Source organism: Manis pentadactyla, chromosome 7, assembly GCF_030020395.1.
Source record: "Manis pentadactyla isolate mManPen7 chromosome 7, mManPen7.hap1, whole genome shotgun sequence".
NCBI lineage: Eukaryota > Metazoa > Chordata > Mammalia > Pholidota > Manidae > Manis > Manis pentadactyla.
The window spans coordinates 131,525,907-131,549,927 of NC_080025.1; the positions used below are offsets into that span (position 1 = coordinate 131,525,907).

At 43.5% G+C, this 24,021-nt stretch overlaps 1 protein-coding gene across 2 annotated transcripts in view; it reads right to left on the reverse strand.

The window, feature by feature from the left end:
- AKR1B1 (aldo-keto reductase family 1 member B) overlaps positions 1 to 24,021 on the reverse strand; it is a 111,409-nt gene that overhangs the window by 5,016 nt on the left and 82,372 nt on the right. The window contains exons 2-7 of one of the 2 annotated variants that reach the window (XM_036905576.2): positions 9,180 to 9,423; positions 8,308 to 8,495; positions 2,485 to 2,652; positions 1,643 to 1,759; positions 604 to 681; positions 175 to 297 (exon numbers count right to left, since the gene is read on the reverse strand). In XM_036905576.2, the coding sequence (XP_036761471.2) occupies positions 175 to 297; positions 604 to 681; positions 1,643 to 1,759; positions 2,485 to 2,652; positions 8,308 to 8,495; positions 9,180 to 9,423 (918 nt within the window). Of the gene's footprint in view, positions 1 to 174; positions 298 to 603; positions 682 to 1,642; positions 1,760 to 2,484; positions 2,653 to 8,307; positions 8,496 to 9,054; positions 9,424 to 24,021 lie in introns of those variants that run through there. The other variant, XM_036905578.2, reaches the window with a different exon arrangement.

Sequence of the window (24,021 nt, forward strand, 5' to 3'; positions counted from 1 at the left end):
CTTTCTCTCTCATGCAAGTCTTGCTCCTGGATGTGCCCTCATTATTCTGAACCGTCCATCAGGACTCTCCCTGTGCCCAAGGGTGCTCCCTGGGTGATGTGGACCAGAGCTACCAGGATGAGAAAGGAGCAAAACAGTCTCCCATGCACGCCAGCTTCTGTGCTGCATGTTTACCTGGTTAACCACTGGCTTATATTTTAAGCCAGGTTTGTTTAAGATCTTCTCGATTTGGAGATGGTTGAAATTGGAGACTCCAATAGCTCTTACCAGCCCCTCATCCACCAGCTCTTCCATGGCCTAAAGGTAAAGAGAATCTGCTGACTGCTGACATGTGCCCCAAGGACAGGATCAGAAAAGCACCCTTTGCATCAGTTTAATAGATCCTGCTGCCCATGCTACTCACTGCCAGCAAATTAGACCCTGCAGAAGCTGAGACACACCAAGACGAATGCCAGGCTGACTTAAATGAGACAGGCAGAGCAAGAACAGTGACAGAATAACAAAATGCAGTGAAAGAAATAACAGAACAGATCACTCATACCTGGTCCACTAACAAAGTGAACAGGGAAACCAGCAAAGAAGGCCCGGTCAGGACTACCTTACCTCCCATGTGTCCACAAAACTGGTCTCACTGGGAATGATGCTGCCTTCCCCATCCAGCGGGAAAAATTCCTTCCCGTGCTGTTGTTGCAGTAAAAAAAAAAAATCAATCAATTAATAAGCCTTTCACAGACCTGCTGGGGAACTGCACCTTTGAAAGTGAAGTTCTAAAAAGATGATCCCCAACTACCACAGCAGCTGAAGATTTCATCAATCAAATTGAAGATCATCAAGAACATATCTGTGTCAATGTGAAAAAGAAGTGGGCCAACAACTCCTGAAGCCCCAGACATTTTTTTCTATCAAATGGGTTGGAGCTGATGGTCAGATGGAGACGGATAAGTCTCGGTTAGTGAGATGAGCCCTGCCATGGACACGTGTGTGGACGGGAAGGACTCACAGCCAGGACTAGTGGGGCCCATATCCTGGCTGGGTCACTAGCCTACAAAACTATCACCCTGTTGAGACTCATTGGCTTATCGTGAAAAACAAGAGATGAAAGTCAGGCTCGGAGACACCACAGTGCAACAAAACAGAGCTATGGGGTAAAATCCCTGTATTTCCAATCTGGTTGACAAAACAGAAAACTGGGCCTGTGGCTAGAAAGAAGGCAAAGGACGTAATACCTCTAGAGTTCTTTTGCGCAAAGAATCAGGCTGCCAAGAAATATTTATCAAGCTTCTACAGGACCGGGCTTGTGTGTGGAATGGGAATATACATGCACAAATATGTGCAGGGTATGGATGTGCATGTATTCATGTGCCTGAGGCAGAGGGGAGCGCCAGAGCTGACGACCCCACAGTGAAAAGGAGCGCTCCTCAATCTCTGTAACGGGTACCGAGTCACCTGAGGCTCAGAGTCAGAAGGCCCGGGTGCGGCCTGGGGCTGGTGTCTAACAAGTTCCCAGGCAACGCCACTGCTGCTGGTCCAGGCACCGCACCCCGAGCACGGGCCCACCCTTAACCTGCTAACAACGGAGGGCGTGACTCGCCACAGGCTACACATCAGCTGCGGGGATCTTGTCCAAGCCCTGCGCCCATACCTTAAAGCCCGTTGGCCAGTGGACGAGGTAGAGGTCGAGGTAGTCCAGCTTCAGGTCGCTGAGCGTCTTCTGGCAGGCTCCTCTCACCAGGTTTTTCTCATGGTGTGTGCACCACAGCTGAAGCAGCGAGAAAACCCACCTTACCACCGCCGCGCAGGAGGCTGCTTCCTGGCCAGGAGCCAGAGGGCTCACCGACAGAGGACTCGCTTTCTTCTCCCCACAACCCACCCACTTCACCACGATGCCCTCAATAGTGGTGAGGAAGTTTCCATTTCACACAGTAGATCCTAACTTTCCAAAGAAAGGTAGGCTAACCAAGTCAAGGAATCCTCCCAGAAGGATAACACTGAAGGCAAAAAATACAATGGACCCGTTAGCAAGTCAGCCCTAAGCCCTGAAGATGAGTTCTCGAAGCTCTTTTCCTACTAGGCTGGTCTTCACGGAGCCAGCTTCGGCCCCCTACCCGGTGTCCTTCGGGCACCAAGAGCCTCCAGAAAAAAGATGGTGGGCAGCAGAGGAGATCCAGTCTGCAGATGGGAACCCAGTTCCATCCTCAAAGATAACTCCCTGGAAAGGGAGCACTGACCCACAGCCTCAACCGCAAGGGGCTCTAACGCATGGGTCCAGAGAGAACGAACCTCCAACAGCCAGCCACGGACAGGAGAGCTCTAGGGCCCTCAATGGTCTCCGGGCAGCACGTCTGCCTGGAGGAATGGCCTGCTGAAGGGTAACTGTAGTGTATTAAGAGGCCCCAGACTATAGCCTTGGCTCCTAGGGTGATGCCATCACTGGATAAATGTGAACGAGAAGTCCATCCCCCAGGCTCCCCTGCAGAGTGGCACCTTGCTGACGATGAAGAGGTCCTCACGCTTCACCACCTGCTCCTTGAGCTTCTCCTGGATGGCCACCCCCACCTCGTTCTCGTTCTGATACACATGGGCGCAGTCAAAGTGGCGGTACCCAAGGTCAATGGCAACCTTCACAGCCTCTGTCACTTTGCCTGGAGGGGACTGAAAGGAAAAGGAATAGAAGGGGAGTTAAAATGAAATGAAACAAACCCCACAGACTGTACACGACCCAGGGACGAGGGCAGTGCGCCCCCACTACTCCTTGCTGAAGCTCCGTTCTTCCCGGCCAGCTACGAGGCCCAGGGTAGCCTTCCCAACGACCTGCGCTCAGATGCTGCTGGGGGACCGAGGTGAAACGGCGCATTGCTGCATTTTAGGATAGTCTGTCAATTACTTAAAAGCACCACAAATCACCTTAAAAGGTGCCAAAGCCGCCTTCATTTCCTTGTTTCTTCACATCTGTTGATTTATAAACCACTGTATAAAGAAAATCCCCCACTATCTGAATCTATTAGGTGCCCCAGACAATAAGGGATACTATTCCCTTCAAACAGCTCAAAATACTTCAAAAATCGCTGTATATTTACCCAACTCCCGTTTGTTTCTGAGCTGTCAGTAAACCCTCTGCTCTTTCTCCTTTCATGCAGATTCTGATGCTGGCAATCACTTGGGTTTAAGTGTTTCTGGGAGATTTCATAAAGTCAAGAACACTTCCGATAATAAGAGTCAAAGGCCTGTGCTTCCATTCTCACTGTACAAGAATCTGCTGTACCAGGTAGAGACAGGAGACAGTGCCTCAGCCGCATCAGCAGACAGAAGAGCTGAAAGGAGGGGGACGGGAACAGCGGAGACCACCAGATGGCTTGTGCTCAGAACTGCCGAGGCTGAATGGCTGTCCATGCCCAGACCATCTGACCATCCGAGTGACCACTACAGGGGAAAGCCGGGCCACTGAGGAGGAAGTGCCTGCTCAGCTGCTGAGCTTAATTCACCAGCACCCAGACTGACTGCATAGACTCTTACTGCTTCTCCTCACTGTCCCTGCTCAGAGCAGGGGTGAAAACTAAACCCATGTGCAATGGACTGCTGAATGTATACACAGATTCCTCTAGAGAGCTGGGGTAGAAAAGAATGAAAACTCCCAGGGCCGCCAGCAGCTGCAGACATTTGCCATTTTGACGTCAGCTGCTGTGAACAGGTGAAGGGGAAGCACATGGAGCACGGGGAACAAGCACTTGGTACGAGCCTGTCAGCATGGCGCTTGCTCCCCACCACAGCGGGAGCAGGGAGCCAGCACTGCCCCCGGGTATAAGGTCAAGAACATCTTCAGAGCATCTGTCATCTCCTGCTTCTCTGGAGGACCTAAGAAGCTGCAGCTGCAGCCTTCCCCACCCTTCAAGGCTCAAGAAATGGGGCGGAGAAGAGAAGCACAGCCCTGGAGAGAGGGGTGGGCATGTTCCCCAGGCCCGGCCTGGCCACACACTGTGTCTGTTACAGCAACTGGTGCGGGGACAGAGACACGAGCCAAGCCAGTCCCATGAGACCCAATCACTGGACTTCAGTTGGCCCTCCAAAGACAAGCTTTCAGTTCTGTCGGCCGTCACCATGCTGCGGGCCTGGCAGCCAGCAGCTGCTAGAAAAAGTGGGGTGAGAGGCAGATGAGGCTTGAGAGACTGTCCTGGTGACATTGCTTACATCCTTGGATCTGGTACACCTGAGGTCATCCTGTAGGTCAGTGATCTCTACCTCACACACACTTTTTCTCTGCTTAAGATTAAGTTGGTTATTTGGTTCCTTGGATTCAGAATAGCACAACTAGGTTAATCAGGGTTGCTGAAAAATTGGCACAAAAGTTCACAGCATGTTCTTATAGAAAAGCCAAGGGCAGAAATGACCTCCAAGAGGTCATGAAGACCCTGCTGCCCTGAACTTCCCTGGATACAGTGCTGACTGGCTACAGACATGCAGGGAAGAGGAGCAAACTGCTTTCAAGATAAAAGAAAAACAGAAACAAGGACTTTTGGGCATTTCACAAATTAGATTTGAGAAGTTGTAGCAATTCATAACAAGACTTGCAGAAAAGGTTGGTGCTGACCTCTCCGTTTTGGAGGCACCTCTGCAGCAGCGGGCAAGGCTGCCTGGGGTCACATGCCCTGTAGCAGGGGGGGCCAATGGCCCTCCCCTGGGCTGGCCCTGCGGCAGGCATGCTGGTTACCAGAAGGCTTGTGCCTAGGCAGATCATGTCACTAAATAGAACCCACCAGTGTTAGCGGTAACTGACACCCAATGGCTCAAACTGAAAATAACAGCAGCTCCCATTTACTATGGACCAGTTTTTACTGGTTTTATATTATGGCACTGACTCTTCATCACAACTCTGATAGATACTGTTATCTCTATAGATAAGGAAAGGCTTATAAAACTGCCTGAGGTCACGCAGGTAGTAAGAGATGTCATAATTCAAGCCCTAGCAGAAAGACCTTTACAGCCATGCTCTGCTGACAGATCTGTCTTCTTGACTGGACCTCAAGAGGCAAGGAGACACTGGTCAGTGAGAGGACAAGTCCCCTGGGCTTGGAAAAGTCACCTCTGGGATGAAAAGGTGCCACAGACTACAGATTACATTCAATATTAATTGTCTCAATCTAGAACCCTTCCAAGAACGACTAAAGCTAACTTCCCTTATCACTAATGATGCAGCCAAGTTAAGATACGGTGAAAAAAAAAAAAATCACTCAATACACTAGGGAATACTAGTACATGAGTACACCATCTTCCCATTCCCTGTCCACATTAAAAAATGCAAAGAGAGTGGTCCAGAGAGACTTTGAAAAGAAGATAAATGATGAAAACGGCTTCTGTAAACAGCCAATCTGCAGAAAACCAGTATATGACAACACTCAGAAGACAAAAAAACAAACTGTACAAATCCTACAGACTGTACCACATTTTGAATTTGATTCTATCACTAACCCAGTGTGTGTCTTGGGCTCATCCATGCATGTCCACCTGTTGGACCTTCCAGCTCTAGCCTGGGGAACAGCAACTTGACAACATTCTGGGGCCACGGCACCAAGTGACGGTGGTGGGAAGTTCTCCACGAGATGGGCCTCCCTGTATCCTGTTATAATACTCCTGGCCAACTAATATCAACCCAGATAATTATTAGTCTCTCTTCTTTTACACACACTTTTAAAACCTCATCAGCTTCCCCTTTGCTTGTAACTCTTGCTAGTTACTTTTATATCTGCCTCTCTATCTCTCTGCAGGTCAAAAAAAACCGTAGCTCTAACAGGAAGGTTATAAAACACTATAAATGGCAAAAAAACAAAGTCCTCAGAAACTGGATCCTTTGCAGAATTAACCATGAAGATTTCTGGAAAGAGGGGACTGTGTTCTTTCTGACGGACATTTTTGAAATTTTCTCTAGTTAGCAGGAGAGAAGACAAAGGAAACTTCACTTTGGGAAGAAAAACCATCACTGGGTATAAGAAGTGTGTGAACAGCGTGTCAACGATAATCCTGCACAAGGAACAAGAAACCACAGCTTCTGATGTGAACTCAGGTTTTATAGAGACAGGGCCCTCAACCTCTAATGCCTTGAAAGATACATCACAGAAAAGCTGTCACTGAAAAATAGTTTCACCTCTTCCGATTAAATCAGCTTCTCCTCAGAAAAACTCAATCTGCGTTAAGAGAAACTAATCCTACTATTTTTTATTGACTTTAATTACTAGTGGTTTCACCTGTATTTTGTATTTTCATTGTAAGTGTAAATCATTTCATTGTATTACATTGTAAGTGTAAATGCCACACATGAATTAGATAGGCATTTATGACCTAACTTCTCAAATGTATTTTCAGTTCCTTTGACTTTGAAACTTCTCAAAGTGGAGTTAGCAAACTTCCTCAATAAAGGGCCAGACAGAAAACATGTTAGGGTTTGTGAGACAGTCTCTTCTAACTGCTCAACTCTGCTGCTGCGGCACAAAAGCCATATGAACAACAAATAAAGCAGATGGATGTGTGCCAATAAACCTTTATTTTCAAAAACAGGCCTGTGGGCTGCAGTTCTTTGGGGACTAAGGAACAGGTCCTGCCTTGATTTGTCCTAACTCCTATTCGCAAATAACATTCTGGTTTCCAGTTCAGGAACTTGATGACAAAGATTAGGGACTCTGATAATGAACAAAGGTATTTTTGTGATGGAAAGGGTTTCACCCCTGCTCTAAATTAACCAAATGACAATAGAGTCCTGATCAACTGCAGGTCAATCTGAGCAGGCTGGGCCTGCTTGCTCTGTGATTACAGTGTTCTCATTCGGCACTACTGGGAGACCAGGACCTCACAACTTTGCATAAACAAGGCTTAAAATCTGCCACACTGTTAGAATCCTGCCTTGGGAGAATCCAAAGAATGAGGACAATGTGCTACCTTGCAAGTCCTATCAATAGAAAGTGGGCTCTTCATTGTTGGAAGCAGAAAAGCCACCCCACTTGGCTCATGTACAATATGCTCAAATCATTTTACAGTTTAAGAACATAAACTGCAATTTCAAATGATAAACAGGTGACCATTGAAGAATGGTCGTTTTTGTTGCCTTGTTACATGAAAACAGTCCATTCAGCTACCATTTTACATTAAAGCTCATTATCAGATTTAGCAACACACAACAACTAATAAAACCAAGGTTAACTTCCTCACTTCCACCTTGAATTCTAAGATGCTGACCTGTCTACTTGGTTGAAACCACGATGGACCAGGAGTGGCCCTGCTCAGGCTAAGACTTATACTTAAATATCTTTGACCTTCAGGAGCGGCGCTTGAGTCCACAGGGAGATGAGGCTGGTGAACAGAAACCACACTACTGCTTCAGCACCAATGTCAGGGCTGAAGTCAGTCCCCTCTCCCCCATCCTGGGATCTTGGGCCATTACCAAGCCTGCCCTACTTTGGGAAAGTGACAGGAAGTCTTTCTCAGAACATTTTCTTCTGATCAGGAGAATGATTAAAAACCTTCCTTCATCACCTTTTACTCCTTATTTACCCGAGAGCAATGATTTTCAAAAGATGGGCCTAAGATTGGCACCATGATATCTGAATATACAAAATAGGATAAAAATACTGGAATGCATCCCACCTAGCAAGGTTAGGTATTATTTTGTGGGACTTTTATTCCAGTTGTGTCTGTTATGTCTGTGTGCTGTGTTACTACAGAAAGGAATCTGCTGTTGCCAGGAAAGTGTCTTTTCACATCCATTCCCAGAGGATAACCACAGACAGATGGAATTTAATTGGGTATCACGGTCATAATTAAATTACACCCTTAGAGCCACCACTGGACTTTTTGAAAGAAACACATTACATATACTCTGATCACTTTGGCCAAGAAACACCTGTGTAAGGCAACCCTATAACCCTTTTCTTAATCACCGTCTTAATTAACTCAAGATTTTAGGGTAGAAGTTAACACAACCCTCTGTTCTATTTCAAACCATTTCACGGGGTACTCAATCCTCTGTCTCTTCTTTCCTTGTCCATGTGTAAATATCCAATGTCCAGAACCACCTTCAAAGTTCCTGGGAAAACCTGGGTTATATCTGCAGAATGCAATATATAATACCCCACAGCTGACTTATAAGCAGCTTAAAAATACTGGGTTTTGGCCCAACGCCCATAATGACACCCTTCTGTGCTCCCTAATTTTCAGATAATCAGTCTATCCTTTTTATTCCTAACCATTTCTTTTGAGCGCTGTGAAGAGGTTTCAGTGGTGTTAAGGTTTCCGGATAGAGTTTTAACACCGACGCGGGCTAACCTTCCTTGGGCACCATCCAGAGCGCCCAGATTCTCCGCGGATTTCTGCCCGACACAGGACGCCCCCAGGAGGCACGCCCAGGCGCAGGGGTTCAGCGCCGCGCGTTCGGAGACTTGGAAATAGTCGGTTGCTAGGCAAACTCGTGCCACCTAATTTAATTATCCGGGCGCACCTTGAGGTGCTTATTCCTGAGAGAGTAAAATCGGAAACGATTAAGGACAAATTCAGAAGAAAAACAAGGGCTTAGGCACAGGTGCGGTGATGAGCGGAACGGAAGGCCAGCGCTCAACGCCCCACAGCTCTTTCTGCTCCCTCTCTCAGGCTCCTCCCGATTTCCAAACACGGGCCAGGGCGGCGGGGGCTCGGGCAGGCCCCTTCCTTCGGCCCCCTTCAGTGCTTCTCCAGCAGGGGTCGAATTCAGAGAGCGGCCTGGGGAACTGGCCCACCAAACGTCCGGAAGTGCGGCCTCCCGGGGGCAGTTCCCAAGCCCCCGGCGCAAATCCACCCCGCCCCGCCCACCCCGCACGGAAGCCAGCGCCCGGCCCGCATCCGTGGCCCGCCTGGGCTTCCGGGTCCCCGCCCGCAGGCCCGATTCCGCCGAGGGCCCGGTCAGCCCGACTGTGGCACCTCGGAGGTGGGGCGTCCGCGGCGGGGGGCCGCCCAAGGTCACTCCAGGTCCTTCCCCGCCCCAGGCCGCGCCGAGCCCGACGCGACCGCGGGGATGCATCCCCTACGCCACCCACTTACCTTCCAGGTGCCCAGCCCCACGATGGGCATCTTGGTGCCGTTGTCGAGCACGATGTGATTTGCCATGATTGCCCAGCTCTGCAGACCCCGGCCCACGGACCCACACGCGGGACGGCGGAGCGAACCTTTAAATAGCCACTGTGGCCGCAGGGCCGGCGGGTACGATTGGCGCGCGGCTACGCAAAGGCGGCTTCTGATTGGCTGCCTCCCTCCCGGCTGTAGACGCAGCCGCCAGCTCCTCGGCTCCGCGAGGACCCTTCTCCCGCTAGGTCCTAGCGGGTCCGGATACTTTGGGCTGGGATGGCTGGTCCACGCCCCTACCTGGCGGAGGAGACCACAACCGCTGCAGCTGGCGGAAAAACGAATGCTCTAGCGAAAAGTTAACAGAGGTTCTGTAAATAGCACCGGGAGGGAGTTTTAGTTTCATTCCTTTTTTAAGAGTCCAGAAGGATATGTTTGTCTATTGTCCAAGCCCAATTATGATGCTTTTTGGAATCTGACAAACGTCCTTTCCTTAATTTTGTGTGAATCATACTGACTACAGTATAGTTTAGTGCACTTTTCTTTTAGAAAGGTACTTGCCAGAGAAATGGCTTGTAATCCTGTTGCAGAACACGTTCTTGAGATTTGGCCCAGCCTGTGTGTAATCGGTTAGGGCGATCTTTGCTCCCCAGCCTAGATGTGAGCTGTGTCTGTACAGATTGTGTGGTTCAGCAAGCCTTGCTCCAAAAGCGAGCATCTCTTGAGGAAGCCCCGATGAACTTGATCTAGAACACACAGAAGACAGTCTTTGGAAAAGAAGACTCTATCCCAGCAGCAAGTTCCGATATGGTAATTTAGCAAAACTCTTAAAGAGAGTGAATAGGCTGAAACCCACGAAAGAAAAGTTAACTTTAATATTGTATCTTCAAGTATTTCAAATTAAGAGGTGCTGAATAATAAAGTGATCAGCCCTACTGGCAGGTGGGAAGACACATTGTTTTCCAAGATAGTCAAAGGAAAGTTGGAAGAAATTTAAAGACGATTTTGGTTTCTTTCCAATAACCTTTACACATGATGCTCTATTCTACCTCAAACTTGCTGTTTCTGCTCCATCACCCTGCAATCTTTCCCCTAATTATGCAAGATTGGGAACTACATCTGCCAGGAATGACTCAGGAACCAGACCTCTCTAAACTTCATTCTGGGGATTTTCCATTAGTGACTTCTAAAATGTGCCCCCTAGGAAAAATTTATACACAGTGGACCAGCCCAGATATTTTTCCATGTAACTTTTAGAAAAACTATTGTTAGTAGGCAAATTTTGATGCTATTTGTCCCCAAATAGTAGGATTTTAATTTGAAAACAGCAGTAGCCCATTACTTTTCATTCATAAGCTCCATGACATAGAGGTTATTGTCCAATGGGCTGGTCTCTTGGGAAAATGATATACCTTGAATGACCAAGTTGGTATACACAGAGGGGTCATCTGTTAGGGACACAGACTTACTATGAAGAGCTTTGTTGTTAGAAGCTGATTATATGAAAGTATATCTCTCTAGAGTTCTGACTGGGTTATGCAAATGTGAAAAGTCAGACCTATGTATCTTATGTAGCAACAATAGTACTATAATGGGAACGTATTGTTGGGATAGTCTCCTAACTGACCCATTACCTCTGTAATATTTGTAAAATGTCACTGTGCACATACCAAAATTGTGCTTTTAAAAAACTGCAATAGAATCCTTCTGAGAAATATGCCAGTACTTTCTATCAAGAGCAGTAAGAATCTTAATGTACTGTGTACCAGCAATGCCATCATGACAGCCAGTAATCTCATCCTGAGAGAATAATTTAAATGAAACACACACACACACACACACACACACACACACACACACACACACACACACTCTATAGGTATGGGGTTGGGATTAAGGATGGAAAGTGAGGTACCTAAGTGCAAAACTGCACGCCTGAATGAGGACCTCTTCCTAAATTTGACACCCTAGGCACTTCACTTGCCTCCTGTGTATGTGTGTGCGTGTGTGAAAAACAGTTCTACACACATAAAACTAGATGTCTAACAACAGCAGATGAGATATAGCCATTAAAAATGAAGATAATATAGATATAGAGAAAAGTATCTGAACAATGCTAAGGTGCAAATAGAAAAAAATTATGACATGATTATAAACATGAAAAATATATAGTTTTTTGTACCCACTGCAGAGTGGTTATGAAGATTAAATGATTAAATGTTTGTAGAATATAAAGTTAGGAAGAAGTCAAAGGAAATGGAGAAATCCATTTGTCAGATCATTTCACTAATTAAATACATTTTGCAACTAAAAGGCATTTTCCTACTAATTCCAATCCCCATAGGATAAAACGAAAACTCCTTAGCCTGGCATTCAAGTTCCTGTGAAATATAGCATAACTCTGTGAATATGTGGAAAAACACCAAATTGTTTGCCTTACTAATATTGTGCATGTGATTATATCTCAATAAAGCTGTTGTAAGCAAACACACACACAAAGGTTACGTGCTACAGGTTCAACACTGTGGAGGTGAGGGGTGGCTGTGGGCTCTACTTCACATAGTCGCTCAAGGTCCCAGGCTGCTGGTTCCACCACACTGTTTCACTGTTGTCCCAACCCAAGTCTTCAAAGTTTGCCTTGGGAGAGCAGAATGGCACTGGAGAGTCTCTCAAATGAGAAATGAATTACTCAGGCCTGAAAATATCATTTCCATCTACAGTCTGTTAGCCAGACCTAGCTGAGAAGCCCTGCCTATCTTCATCACTGAGATGGGGAAGTGTCACCCTGTGTGCCAGAAAGAGGTGGAGAATGGAATATAGTTGAATATAGTAAGCACCAGAAATCTCTTCCACAATGACAAGCAACTATTGAGCCCTCATTATGATTTAAGCACCGTATTAGACACTTTGTAAACATTATATAAAGGTGCCCCTGATGATAACATTAATGTGATAGCTAACATCTATGGAGCTTACTTTGTATCTGCACTATTCTATAAGCATTACATATATTAAATAATTTAATCTTCATAACTACTCTTTGCAGTGGGTACTATTATGAATCCATTTTATGTGTGAGGAAACCAAGGCACAGAGAAGAGAAATAAATTGCTAAGGTCTCATTGCAAGTAAACGGCATGGTTAAGATTTAAACCTAAGGAGTCAACCATAGCACCTAAACTCTTAACCACTACCCTGGTGGCTTTCAAATAATTTTACTGTGACTCAGTAAAAAAATTATGTGACACAGTACACACATATGTATATATATATAACAGAAACAAAAGATTTATAAAACAATTCTTATCCTTTTTATGTATGGCATACTCCAATATTGCACACTTTTTTTTTAGTACTAATTTCAATTGTTTAGTTCATGATTCACTCATGGTTCCATGAAAAAGGATTTCATGATCCGCTAATGGGTCGGAAGCTGCAGTTTGAAAACCTCTGCCCTCCATCCATACAGAAGGAACATGACAATAGCTACAGGAGAAACCCAAGGGTGCACATTCCTATCATGCCAGCAAAGGTGACTCCTCTCCACCTCTGTCCACTTACTCCTCCCATACCTCTTGGGGGAGCAGTCTTAATTTTGGAATGAGAACACCTGAGACTGGTCCTTTGGAAATGGGAATCGGGGAAAGAGAAGGAATGGAAATCCACAGGAAGAGAACAGAGGCTTAGTCCTGCCGCGAAGTGTGAGTGGCTTTAAAAGCTCAGAGGACTGGTTGATATTTGCTCGTGCTTTTTTGCAAGATGAGGTTTGGATAGCAAATATCATTGACAGAACTGTCAATATTACCTCTCTTCATAGACACTGAAGAATAACAGGAACAGCAAAAAAGATTGAGAGACATTTTGTCACTTGCAGTGTACCCACTCAATAAATTCTTGTGAATGATAACATCTACATTTTTCTGAGTGCTGTCCATGCTCAGGCACTTTAAATACATTATCTGACATTATCCTTACAACCTCTGGACAAAGACACTGATTATTCCTTTCCCATTTATTGGGTTGAAGAAACTGAGGTTTGGTACTACTAATTTGCCCAAGACCGAGAAGTTAGTAAGTAGCCTTCCTTTAAAATTTTGGTATTGTGTTCATCATGGACTTTTTTGGATTAATTTGGATTTTTTAGTATATTGTGTTGAAATACACAATTTGTCTTGATTACTGAGATTTTTGGTGCCCCCCTCTCTGTAAATTCTGCATTGAGGCAAATGCCTCACCTGCCTCACAGTGCCTAAGAGCACCAAAATAAAAAAGAATCAACCCACAAGGGTGGAGTTATTCACACGGAACCGTCATTATCCACACTGTAAAAATTTGTGACTGCCATGCTCTTTACACAGGCACGAGCATGGGTGTGAGCGCCTGTGCGTGACTGCATAATTCCCAGCCACTGCTGTGCTAACTCCCCTTTCTTCTAGTCAAGAAAGCCTCAGAGAAAGCAGGAGAGTGAGGGGGCATTCTCACAGAGGTGACCTGGAGACCACGTTAATGTGTAAGGGGTGCCTAAAGCATTCATGAATTCTTTATTACTAAAAAGCAATGACTGACACCCTTTACAGCAGTTGGGGGGCAGTAAGGCTCTGTGGCTGAGAACCTCTGGCGTCTGGTTTCTCCTTTCTGAGGGAGGGGCCTTAGGATGTTTGGTGGTAAGGGGGGGCACTTACCCATTCTTCATTGTGGGGGAAAGGAGCCTTGTGGTGTAAATAAATAAGTCTCCTGCACTGCAATTTAGGAATAGTTGCTGGATAGACTGAGGGCTCTCTTTATTTATCTGGGGTCCTGGTTTTGGTAGTAGTGGTGGGGGGTGTAGGGGTCAGCGAACTTGTAGAACTGCTAACACAGGTTCTGGTCTTATTAAGCAGGTCATGCTTGTCACTCCCCATCTGTGTGAACTTGAATGAGATGATTGATAATTTTGTGGCTGCACCTCCTGTTTCATCCTTTAATGGCCAGACCCATGCATTTGATGAGAAAATCTACTAGATCTCTGTGCACAGGCAAAGTGAGTGGTATGAGCAAGTATGGCATCTTTATGGAAGAGGTGTATTCATTCAACAAATTCATTTATCGAACAAGTATTTGTGGAATATTTAATACCAACAGGAACTGTTTTAGGTCCTGGGGATTACAGAAATAAGCAAAGTCTGACCATTTGAAGCGTCCTTAATTATAGGGACAGAGAGCTAGTTAACATATCTAAAAACACACCAATGTAAAATCTGGCCAGATAATGATAAACCGTATGAGAACAAAGGAGATGATAAGGACAGAACCTAGGCCAGGGCCCATTGTGTTGGCAAGGAGGAGGAGAGGGAGCGTGACCCTGGGGTCAGTGGAAGGGAGAGTGAGGTTTATAATCTGATGCCATGTACTTAAAAGCATCTAGGATGTTGAGAGAGGATACAGATTAAAAAGCTGCGACGTCTACGGAGGGTATCCACCTCACATTTAGGCTCATTGGTATGAGGACTAATGGAGAAAAAACAGCTACGTCCTAGGAGAGCTGGCATGGGGGAACAGGGGAAGCACTGTCCCCCACCAGGGGAGCACATGGTTTCACTTGCAGCAAGTTTCCTGAAATGAACATCAGAGGAGATGGACGGCCAGGTACAAGGGATTTTCGGCAATGAGGATTGGTGGTGGTGATCTGTTAATAGATGTTTAACAACCAGTGCTGGGGTGGAGAGGGAGTCCTGATTTTCTGTGATTGCCAGCTTCTATGGAGTAAACCATCCCCTCTCCCCACCCCTCCAACACATACCTATTTCAAGCTGCCTGACCTTCAGGGCCAAGAGTAGGGGGAGTCAAACAAGGCACTCAGCTCAGGCTCAAAATTTAATGCAGCTCCAAACAACTCAGTATCATGATAAATAAGATTGTAATATGATATTTTTAAAAGGATTAATTTTATTGAATGAATGAATATAATGTCTTATAGTGATAACCACATTGAAAGAGTCAAAACAGGACATGGAGTGGAGAGTGCCTGGGGGCGAGAGCCAAACTTCGTTAGTCTCCAGGCTCCCCGTTGCATTATAAAATTCAAGGACTCTGCGAAAATACTGAAAGAAGTCTTGTCTACTGCTGCAGGCATCATCAGTTTCATCAGAATCAGGGCTTTGAATCACCATTTGAATCACAAGATGTTGTCAAGAAATGGGAGCATACTCTGGAGAAACTCATTGATTTTGCAGAGGCTGAAGCACATGATGAAACTTAGGCCGTTTTTCCTTTTGTTAAGAGGAAAGGAAAGCCCATTGTTAAAACAATTTTCCAAGCTTGCACATTTATGAAAGTGAATGAGTCATAAATCATTCTGAGTCATGTACATACTTTTGTATATTATTTCTGTGAATCAAATACATTTTCAATGCATTAAAAATTCATTACACGCACAATTCAGAGTATATGTTTTCCTGTGCATTCTTGCAGGGGGGAGTTCAAAGCTCTCTTTCAGATCCTCAAATGGGTTTCTGACACCCTAAAAGTTAAGATTATTACTAGAGGCCAGCCTCCATAAAATGTAAATGATAAAAATATACACTATAAACCCATAGACTGCAACATGCTTAGGTAAACTTCCAAGCCGAATCATCAGTGAATGCTTGGGAAAAAATGTTTTCTGAGGCTGTACGATTCGTTCTTATTAGTGCAGAAAAATCCTTAGCATGTTTTATAGGAAGTAAAGTTGAGAAAAATGTTCTAATTCCATGCTAACCAAGCAAAGGGAATTGAGTTTTTTGAGAGAACATTTCTTAGTAAACCTAGCAGCTAGAGAAGGGCTGTTATCATCCCTTTTGCTTTTTGCTGCCTGGAATGGGAATATAATGTGTGGAGCTCAGGAAGCCACCTGGAATCGTGAGACAGAATGGATCAGGCAGTAGGATAAAAGGAACCAGGACACTTTAAATGGTACAGCTGCCATATCAGACCTGGACAGCCTTCCTCCAGCCTTCATTTTGTAATAGAAACAAAATAATAAACTTCCATTCTATTTGTGCTACTGCTTGCCACAAACTCTGCACAGATGATCTCACTTATAGATTATAATTCCCCAAAGAGGTAAGTATTATTACACCAGTTTTGTAGATGAGGAAACCAAGACCTACAGAGGTTGAGTAGGTGGCAGGCTGAGTCAGGCAGTCTGGCTCCAGAACTAGCGTTCTTACTCCGTACGAGGCATCATGCCGACCACTCAACAAGTATTTATTTAACTAATCCCCACAGGAAACTTAGAAGACAGTTATTATTATTCCCCCAGTTTGTAACAGAAGAAATCAAGGAATGGAAAGGTTAAAAAGTACCACTGGGGGAGCCAGGATCTGGATGGGGACCTGAGCTCCACACTGCCCTGGCATTTCCAGGGCATGAGGAAGGGCAGCCACAAAGGGCCACCTTGGATCAGGGGGCCCATCTCATCAAAGGAAGGTCACATGCATGTCATTGTTCAATCATAAGTATGCATCATTTTCTCCATCCTAAAAGTGGGTATCTGGACAAAGATGTTCTAAAATGAAGGGGAGAATGTGTGGAATCACCTCCTCTATGCAGCCTGTTTACATCCAGGTTTCATTAATCCACCCTGTAGGTGGGCATTATCTTAAAGGTAAGGTCTTTAAGGCTCAGAAGGGTTGGGTAACTTGCCCAAGACTATACAGAGCTATTAAGAGGATGGAACCAGGATTGATCACTTTAGAAACCCCTTCACTTATGCCCTTATCTCATGGCCAAGGAGAAAATGATCTCCTAAGAGCTTGAAGGAGGAGGTTGAGGAGTGTGACTTTAACTAATCTACACCTTAAAATTTCTCAGTAGGAGGGGTTATGAGATCTGTAAATACAGATGGCCATGGTGAGGGAGCTGTGCATACATGATGACTTTAGAATTTTTTTCTCTTCTTGGTTCATCTAAGTGTTCTGAGCAGAAAACTGTGAAATCTTCACACATTTCATAACTACGTGATAGTCTTGAGTACCAGGTAGTAGAGATAATAAACATCTGTCAGCCATAAATATCAACAATTTTTTTGTGATATAAGTGTGGGGACCTTGTGTTTCACAGCTTCAGGTTCTTGATGAGCCAAGGAGGATTCAAGATAAGAAGCTCTGTCAATTGGAAAGAGTGATGATGACAGCTAAGAGTACAAGATGAATGTGGACATCACTTGTTAGCACTTGGGTGTTGTTCTTTAATTTCATAATTTATATAAAAATACCCACATAGAATAACATTAAAGTAACTACTGCTTATTAATTTAATAAAATGTTACACTTTTATAAGAAGAAGGAAGTACATGCATTGCCAGGATGTTTGCTAAAGACTGTTCATACATTATCCCCTTTCCCAAGGACCTACAAAAGCAGGCTATAATCTCTCTTTGTTTTTTTGTTCTGTAACACTGAAGATCCTTAGGTTCAAAAGGATTAACTAAGCTTTTGGACACAGGTCCGAATCCTATAGTCCTTTCAAGACTCAATAATACATTCCAACAACTAATATCCTTAAAACATATAGGGTTACAACAGGCAGTTCACATACATTGTCTTCTTAATTCTTTCCCAGACCACTTTGAGTTAATCTTTATTATGTTCACTTTGCAGATGAGAAAGCCAAAGGTCAAAAAAGTTACTTCTTATAGTCAGTAAATATCAGAGTTGGAATTTAAATGCAGATCTTCTGACATCCAGTCTCAAGCACTGTACAGTACACTGCCCCACTGAAATTTGAGACACATTCTTTTTCACCCACAGGAAGCCTTTCTATTTGAGTCATGACTGTACAGACAGAACAAAGCTGGCTGCCTAGTGACAGATCAGGTGATTCATGGGCTCAGACTTTAAAAACCTAAATCTACAGAGTGATGGCCAGCATCATGATATTTAAAAAATCCTTTAGGCACAATAATGGATGGCAACTCCAGGCTGCATTAAAGTAAACTAGAACCTTTGGCACCCATCCTTGTATTAGTCAGGGTTCTCCAGAGAATAGAATGAACAGGAGATAGAGAGAATATATATATAGGAAGAGAACATATATGTATATATGAAGAGAATGTAGAGATTGAGAAATTTAGTGTAAGGAATGGGCTCATGTGATTATGGAGGCTGTGTAGAAGTCCCAAGATCTGTGCTCAGCAAGATGGAGCCCCAGGAGAGCTGGTGTAAGTTCCCATTAGAGGGCAGAAGACTGATGTCTGGACTTCAGGAGCCAGGTAGATGAAATTCCCTCTTATTCAGCCTTTTTTACTATCCAGGTCTCTGATTGGATGAGGCCCACCCACGTTAGGGAGGGCAATTTGTGTTACTTAGTCTACCAATTCAAATGTAATCTCATCCAGAAACACCTTCACAGACACACCTAAATTAATGTTTGATCCAATGTCTGGACACCCCAAGGCCCAGTCAAGTGAACACACACGGTTAGCCATCACAAGCCCTAAACAATGACATTGACATTGAGGAAGATGATTCTGGTCTTCCACCATATAATCCTCATTGCTCTTATGAGAGGCATAATAACTGGACAATCATTATACTTGTAAAGTCTAGAAGTTTGCACTGACTTGATAACTTCTTTTTCTCTTCTACTGTCACTGTTTGTTCTCTTCACGCATCTCCTATATTAAGCTGCTTCACAATTCCACTTGACAGCACTTATCCAACTAAAAATAAATTTTACTGACAACAAAAGCTAGCATGGTTGGAAGTATGGGGGGCTAGGACCAGAAGACTGGGTTTGGATTGCAGCTCTGCATCTTACTAGCTAACATAACACTAAACCACATACATTTACAAATATCCAGCTTCTTAAAAAATAATTTTAAATTTTGTGTGGTTGTTTCATGTGGCTTAATCCAATGATGGCTGTCAGAGGAAATGTGTGATACATTATACTTCACGGAGCTGGCACAAAACCATTGTGAAAGAGGTTTCTCATTAAGTACATTTTACTGATGAAGAAATGGAGGTTCAGAGAGTTGGCCCAGGGCCAGAAAGCTATTGTGTGACTGAACTCAGATTCTAGAGGTCTCTGTGTCCAGTGCCAACACTCACTCATGCATCAGGGAGTCACATAAGCATTCTAGACCTCAACATCATCTCTTCTATTTACATCATGCAAGAAGAAACTTGGGATTTTCTTTTTCTACCAGTTATTATCAAAAGAGAAAACCTCTCAAAATGGACAGAATTCATAAGGAATGGAAGAAAGATTAAAGAAGGTTAAGCTGACAACTAAACAAAATAAAGGGTCAAACTTGGATACTGAATCATATTGGGTGTTATTAGTGAGAATAAAAATGTTCACTATAAATGTATACAATACCTATGTCACTGAGATTCATTAAGTTACATATTGTTTCTTAGTAAAAACACGTGTCTGGATCAACTGTTGTAGTACGTAGACTGTTATGGACAGCACAATGGATTCCTTTCTAGATCATTATTCAGCCCCTTGCCTCACCTGCATTGCAAGCTTTCCTGTCCATGTAAGAAATGGGGCCAACAAAGCTTTCCCCTCTCTTTCCTCTGAGGAAGGAATTTTGGAAGGCAATGGCAGTAACATAAGATGGAGACCTTCAGCTTCAGTGTGGGAGGGTCTCTGTCCTTTCTGGGAGTCAAGGCTTGGGTGAGCCCAATGAAGGCCTGCCTTTGCCTTGGCAGGGTAATGGGGAGCCCTCTCCCCAATCCTGTATCTGCCACAGTGAGACAGATCACCATAAAAATATATGTCCTCCTCCCTTTGTACCCCAGGCCCTCTACTAGGGCTGTCCAACCTGGCAGCTGCACTTGCAGATGATACGTGTAACAGCTAGGGGACCTGGGTGCTGTAGCTATCAGAGTTCTGGAGATAAGAGCCCAGAAGGTAGGCAGGGGTTCCCAAAATGATGGGGCAAATAAGAGACGGGGGAAAAAATCATTTGTTTTTCACAACAAACACCTGGTCAGCCTACGAAGGCTCCCTTTTGCCTGACATGCTGTCCCAACCCAAGTCAGCTATCAGGAGGGAAAGGGGAGAGAGCCATTCATGGGTCACAAACCTCATAAAATGGACTCCGCCCCCTTCCTTGGATCGATTCCTAACATCCAGGATCATTAGGTGGGGAGGTAATTATACTTCAGGTGAAAAATAGTGTTGTATTTAAATAAGTAATATTTTAAAATAAGATTCTATTTATCTCATACCTGGAAACCAGAAGCAAGAGAAAACAACTTTGATAGAGAGTAACTCTCACGGAAGTTAGAGTTAAACTTCTTGGGTGCTCTTACTTCTTCATTGACTTTTTTTTATGTGTAGTAAATAAGGATACAATAAGGAAATGCAATACATCTTACCTGTAATGCAATAACAAGAAAGCCAACACAGGGGTTAAAAGTACAGTAAAACCATAGAGGTATACAAAATGGCCGACTTAAATTTAAATCAGAACTAACCAAGTCAAAGTAGTTCAACCAGTGGGTGTTGTACCACCCACCAGCCACTGAGACCTCAGGGAGTGTGCAACCTGGCTTCGAGCAAACATATAGAACTAGCAATGAGATGGTGGTCCAAGGGCAGTAGGAATTCAGAAGAGAAAGAGTGGGAAAGTTTTCACAGAGGGTCCTATTTGTACTAAGTCTTGAAGCTGGGCAACATCACGTAGAAAGGTTGGGGAAGGTGCTCTAAGAAATGGTTCAGCAGGAACCAAGTCACCTTGGCATCAATTAAGATGCAGGGCTCAGGCAGTAGCAAGTATCTTGGCATAGATGGTCGGGGAGGCATGAGGGAAAGAAAAGGGGCAGAGAATGCGGCCAGAAAATGGGCTGGTCCAGAGTGTATAGGTCTTGAATGCCAAGCAAAGGACCTTTAACTTTGTCTTGTGGATGTGGACTACCATGCAAATTATCTCAGAAAAATTAGAGCGTGTCCATTGCTAAGCAGTGATTCAAGTAGGTATCGGCTATGCTGCGTTGAAGAAACAGCCATGGGGTTTTCACCAAGTGACTGGACGGTTCTGTTTACTCAGCACTGATTGTTGTGAGTGAACACAGCACTGGTTATTGCAGATGTCCTCCTTTTGTTTGCATGTTGGGGTTACTTCTTTGTTCATTTCTCTCAGTGTTTTCTTAGTAGCTAGCAATAAATTCTCAAATTCTTGCCTAATTTATGCTTTAAAAGAAAAGACATTTGTGTTCCAACTTGGGCTGGAACTGTTAACTGTAGTCAGGGAAATCTGGGCATGGTGGTAACAAAGACATTAAATTTTAGAATTCAAAGAGAAAGAAGAATCAGGCTCCTTGGTTCTGAAAGAGGAAGAGCTTGGCTTACTCACGTAGTTTATTACATGAATGACAAATGGGGCTGATATTATAGACTATACAGGGTCAGAGTTGACTGGGATGTGCAAGATGTTTTTAGGGGGTTCATGAGGCCAAATGACTTTCATAATAATCCTTAGACAGCATTTACTGTTTTAACTCTCATTCTCAGCAGCATGTATCAGAGTTTTCAGAGGCTCTATGACGTGAAATATTGCAGTGGAGTAAATGCAGAAGGAGATATGAGAATTCAGCTGTCTTCTATTAAACAGTACATTAAAGAGTTTGGTAAAAATATGAAGGAACACCACTCTTCTCTCTAAATTTTTGTTTTTGGAAACTACCGTCATTTTTGCAGAAAATATGTTCTTTGTATAATATGAAATGGGTTTTGCTGTTATTTTTAAATGAATTAATACATCAATATTTTTTAAATTCTCAATTTTAACTTCTAATATGTAAATATTGGTTAACATAGCCCACATTAAACTAAAATTTTTTGGGTTTCTCTATAATTTTAAGAATGTAAATGAATCCTGAAACCAAAACATTTGAGAACTACTGCCATGAAGTTCCACCACTACTCCTGATTCAATGAGGAATCATTGACAGCATCCCTAATAGTTGGTCACCCGGCCCAGGAAAAAACAGTTCCATTCTTGATGAGTTCAGAGACTTGGGAGGAAGCTTGTCAACTTGTCAGACAATTGTAATTGTCATAATGTCTTTATTTTGAGCCCAACTGAACTCCCAGAACCATTCTCATTTTGTTCTTAGTGTTTGCTATCATAGTTTCATATGACAGGTCTTCAGATTTTAAAGATGGTATCATACCTTGCCCAGTTTATTCTCCAAGCATATCATTCCTAATTCTTTTGAGTATTCTGTGACATGATTAATCTTGTTATTATGACACTTTAATCTTTCATGGCCTCAGCACACATAGCAAAAAAAGAGAATCTCTTTGGAGAGGACCTTACCAGAACCAAGTGCAAGGAGGTTATCAGCAATCTTGATTTTTCATTCTATCTTTTCTTACTGAATTGCTGGTAGCAAACCCTTATTTCTTTTTATTATTCTAGAAGAATTAGGCTCTCCTATTCTTTGTTTGTACAATAGATTCTTTAAACCCTAACACTCATTCATACCTCATCGTGTTGGGCTTGGTTCCAAATTTTAGCCTATCACATTTTTAATTTTTCCTTAAAGCAAAAGTGGCAAAACTCGATTCCATCACTATCTTCTTCCATTCTCGGAATAAAGAATTGGAATATTAAGTTTTGAAGTAAATAAACCAGGAAATTTTGATGTTATATTAAAAATAGAAAAGTTAAATACTAATGATAATAATGGCCTATGCTTTCAGTGCTTGTGGGAAGGGTAAAACTGGAGTGGGAAACCATCTTATGCCTTCTCAGGATTACCTGAAATAATCTGATTATCTGTTAGGCAAATTTCCTGAAGTGACTGTACTGGGAAACAGTCTCTTACTGGCTTATATCTCTTGTATCTTGTAACAAATTGTCTCTCTCTACCCTCCTTCCCCCCATCTAATTTTAAGCACTGAATGTACCCTGTAATCATACTTGGCCTCCAGATAAGTTTATCTCACAGGAATTATTAAATTAACTTTTGGGTCTCTTGGCCTTGCTGTGGAGCCAGTGAGTTATTTGGTGCAGTCGTCTGTCCAAGGTGAAGCATGTCTCACAGTGTCTCACAGGTGGAATATGAGAACGAACAGAACCATGTCTTTTTTCACTCTGGTGATTTTAACATGAAAGTTTATAAATTGAAAATCTAAAATCCATAGATATAGTAACAGTCAACACAACTGAAAAAAAACAACTCTGGCTATTGTGCTATATTTTTAACATTTGGATAATCTGCTCTGAAGAATAATCTCACAAGTAATGTTGGTAAATGTGAGTAAACATTAAGCCTTTTTTAAAAGTTGTATTGGAACTGTGAGAGATTAAAAATGTATTCTTTATGCAGCAGTCAAGTTTGAAAAAGACAGATGCTCCCCTATGTTTATCGTAGCACTATTTACAATAGTCAGGAAATGGAAGCAACCTAAGTGTCCATCAGTAGATGAATGGATAAAGAATATGTGGTACATATACACAATGGAATATTATTCAGCCATAAGAAGAAAACAAATCCTACCATTTGCAACAACATGGATGGAGCTAGAGGGTATTACGCTCAGTGAAATAAGCCAGGAGGAGAAAGACAAGTACCAAATGATTTCACTCATATGTGGAGTATAAGAACAAAGAAAAAACTGGAGGAACAAAATGGCAGCAGACTCACAGAACCCAAGAATGGAATAACAGTTACCAAAGGGAAAGGGACTGGGGAGGATGGGTGGGAAGGGAGGGATAAGGGGAAAAAAAGGGGGGGGGCGTTATGATTAGCAGACATAATGTAGGGGGGTGGGCACAGGGAGGGCTGTACAACACAGAGAAGACAAATAGTGATTCTACAGCATCTTACTACGCTGATGGACAGTGACTGTAATGGAGTATGTTGGGGGGACTTGGTGATGGGGAGAGTCTAGTAAACATAATGTTCCTCATGTAATTGTAGATTAATGGTACCAAAATAAATAAATATATATATATAAATAAAA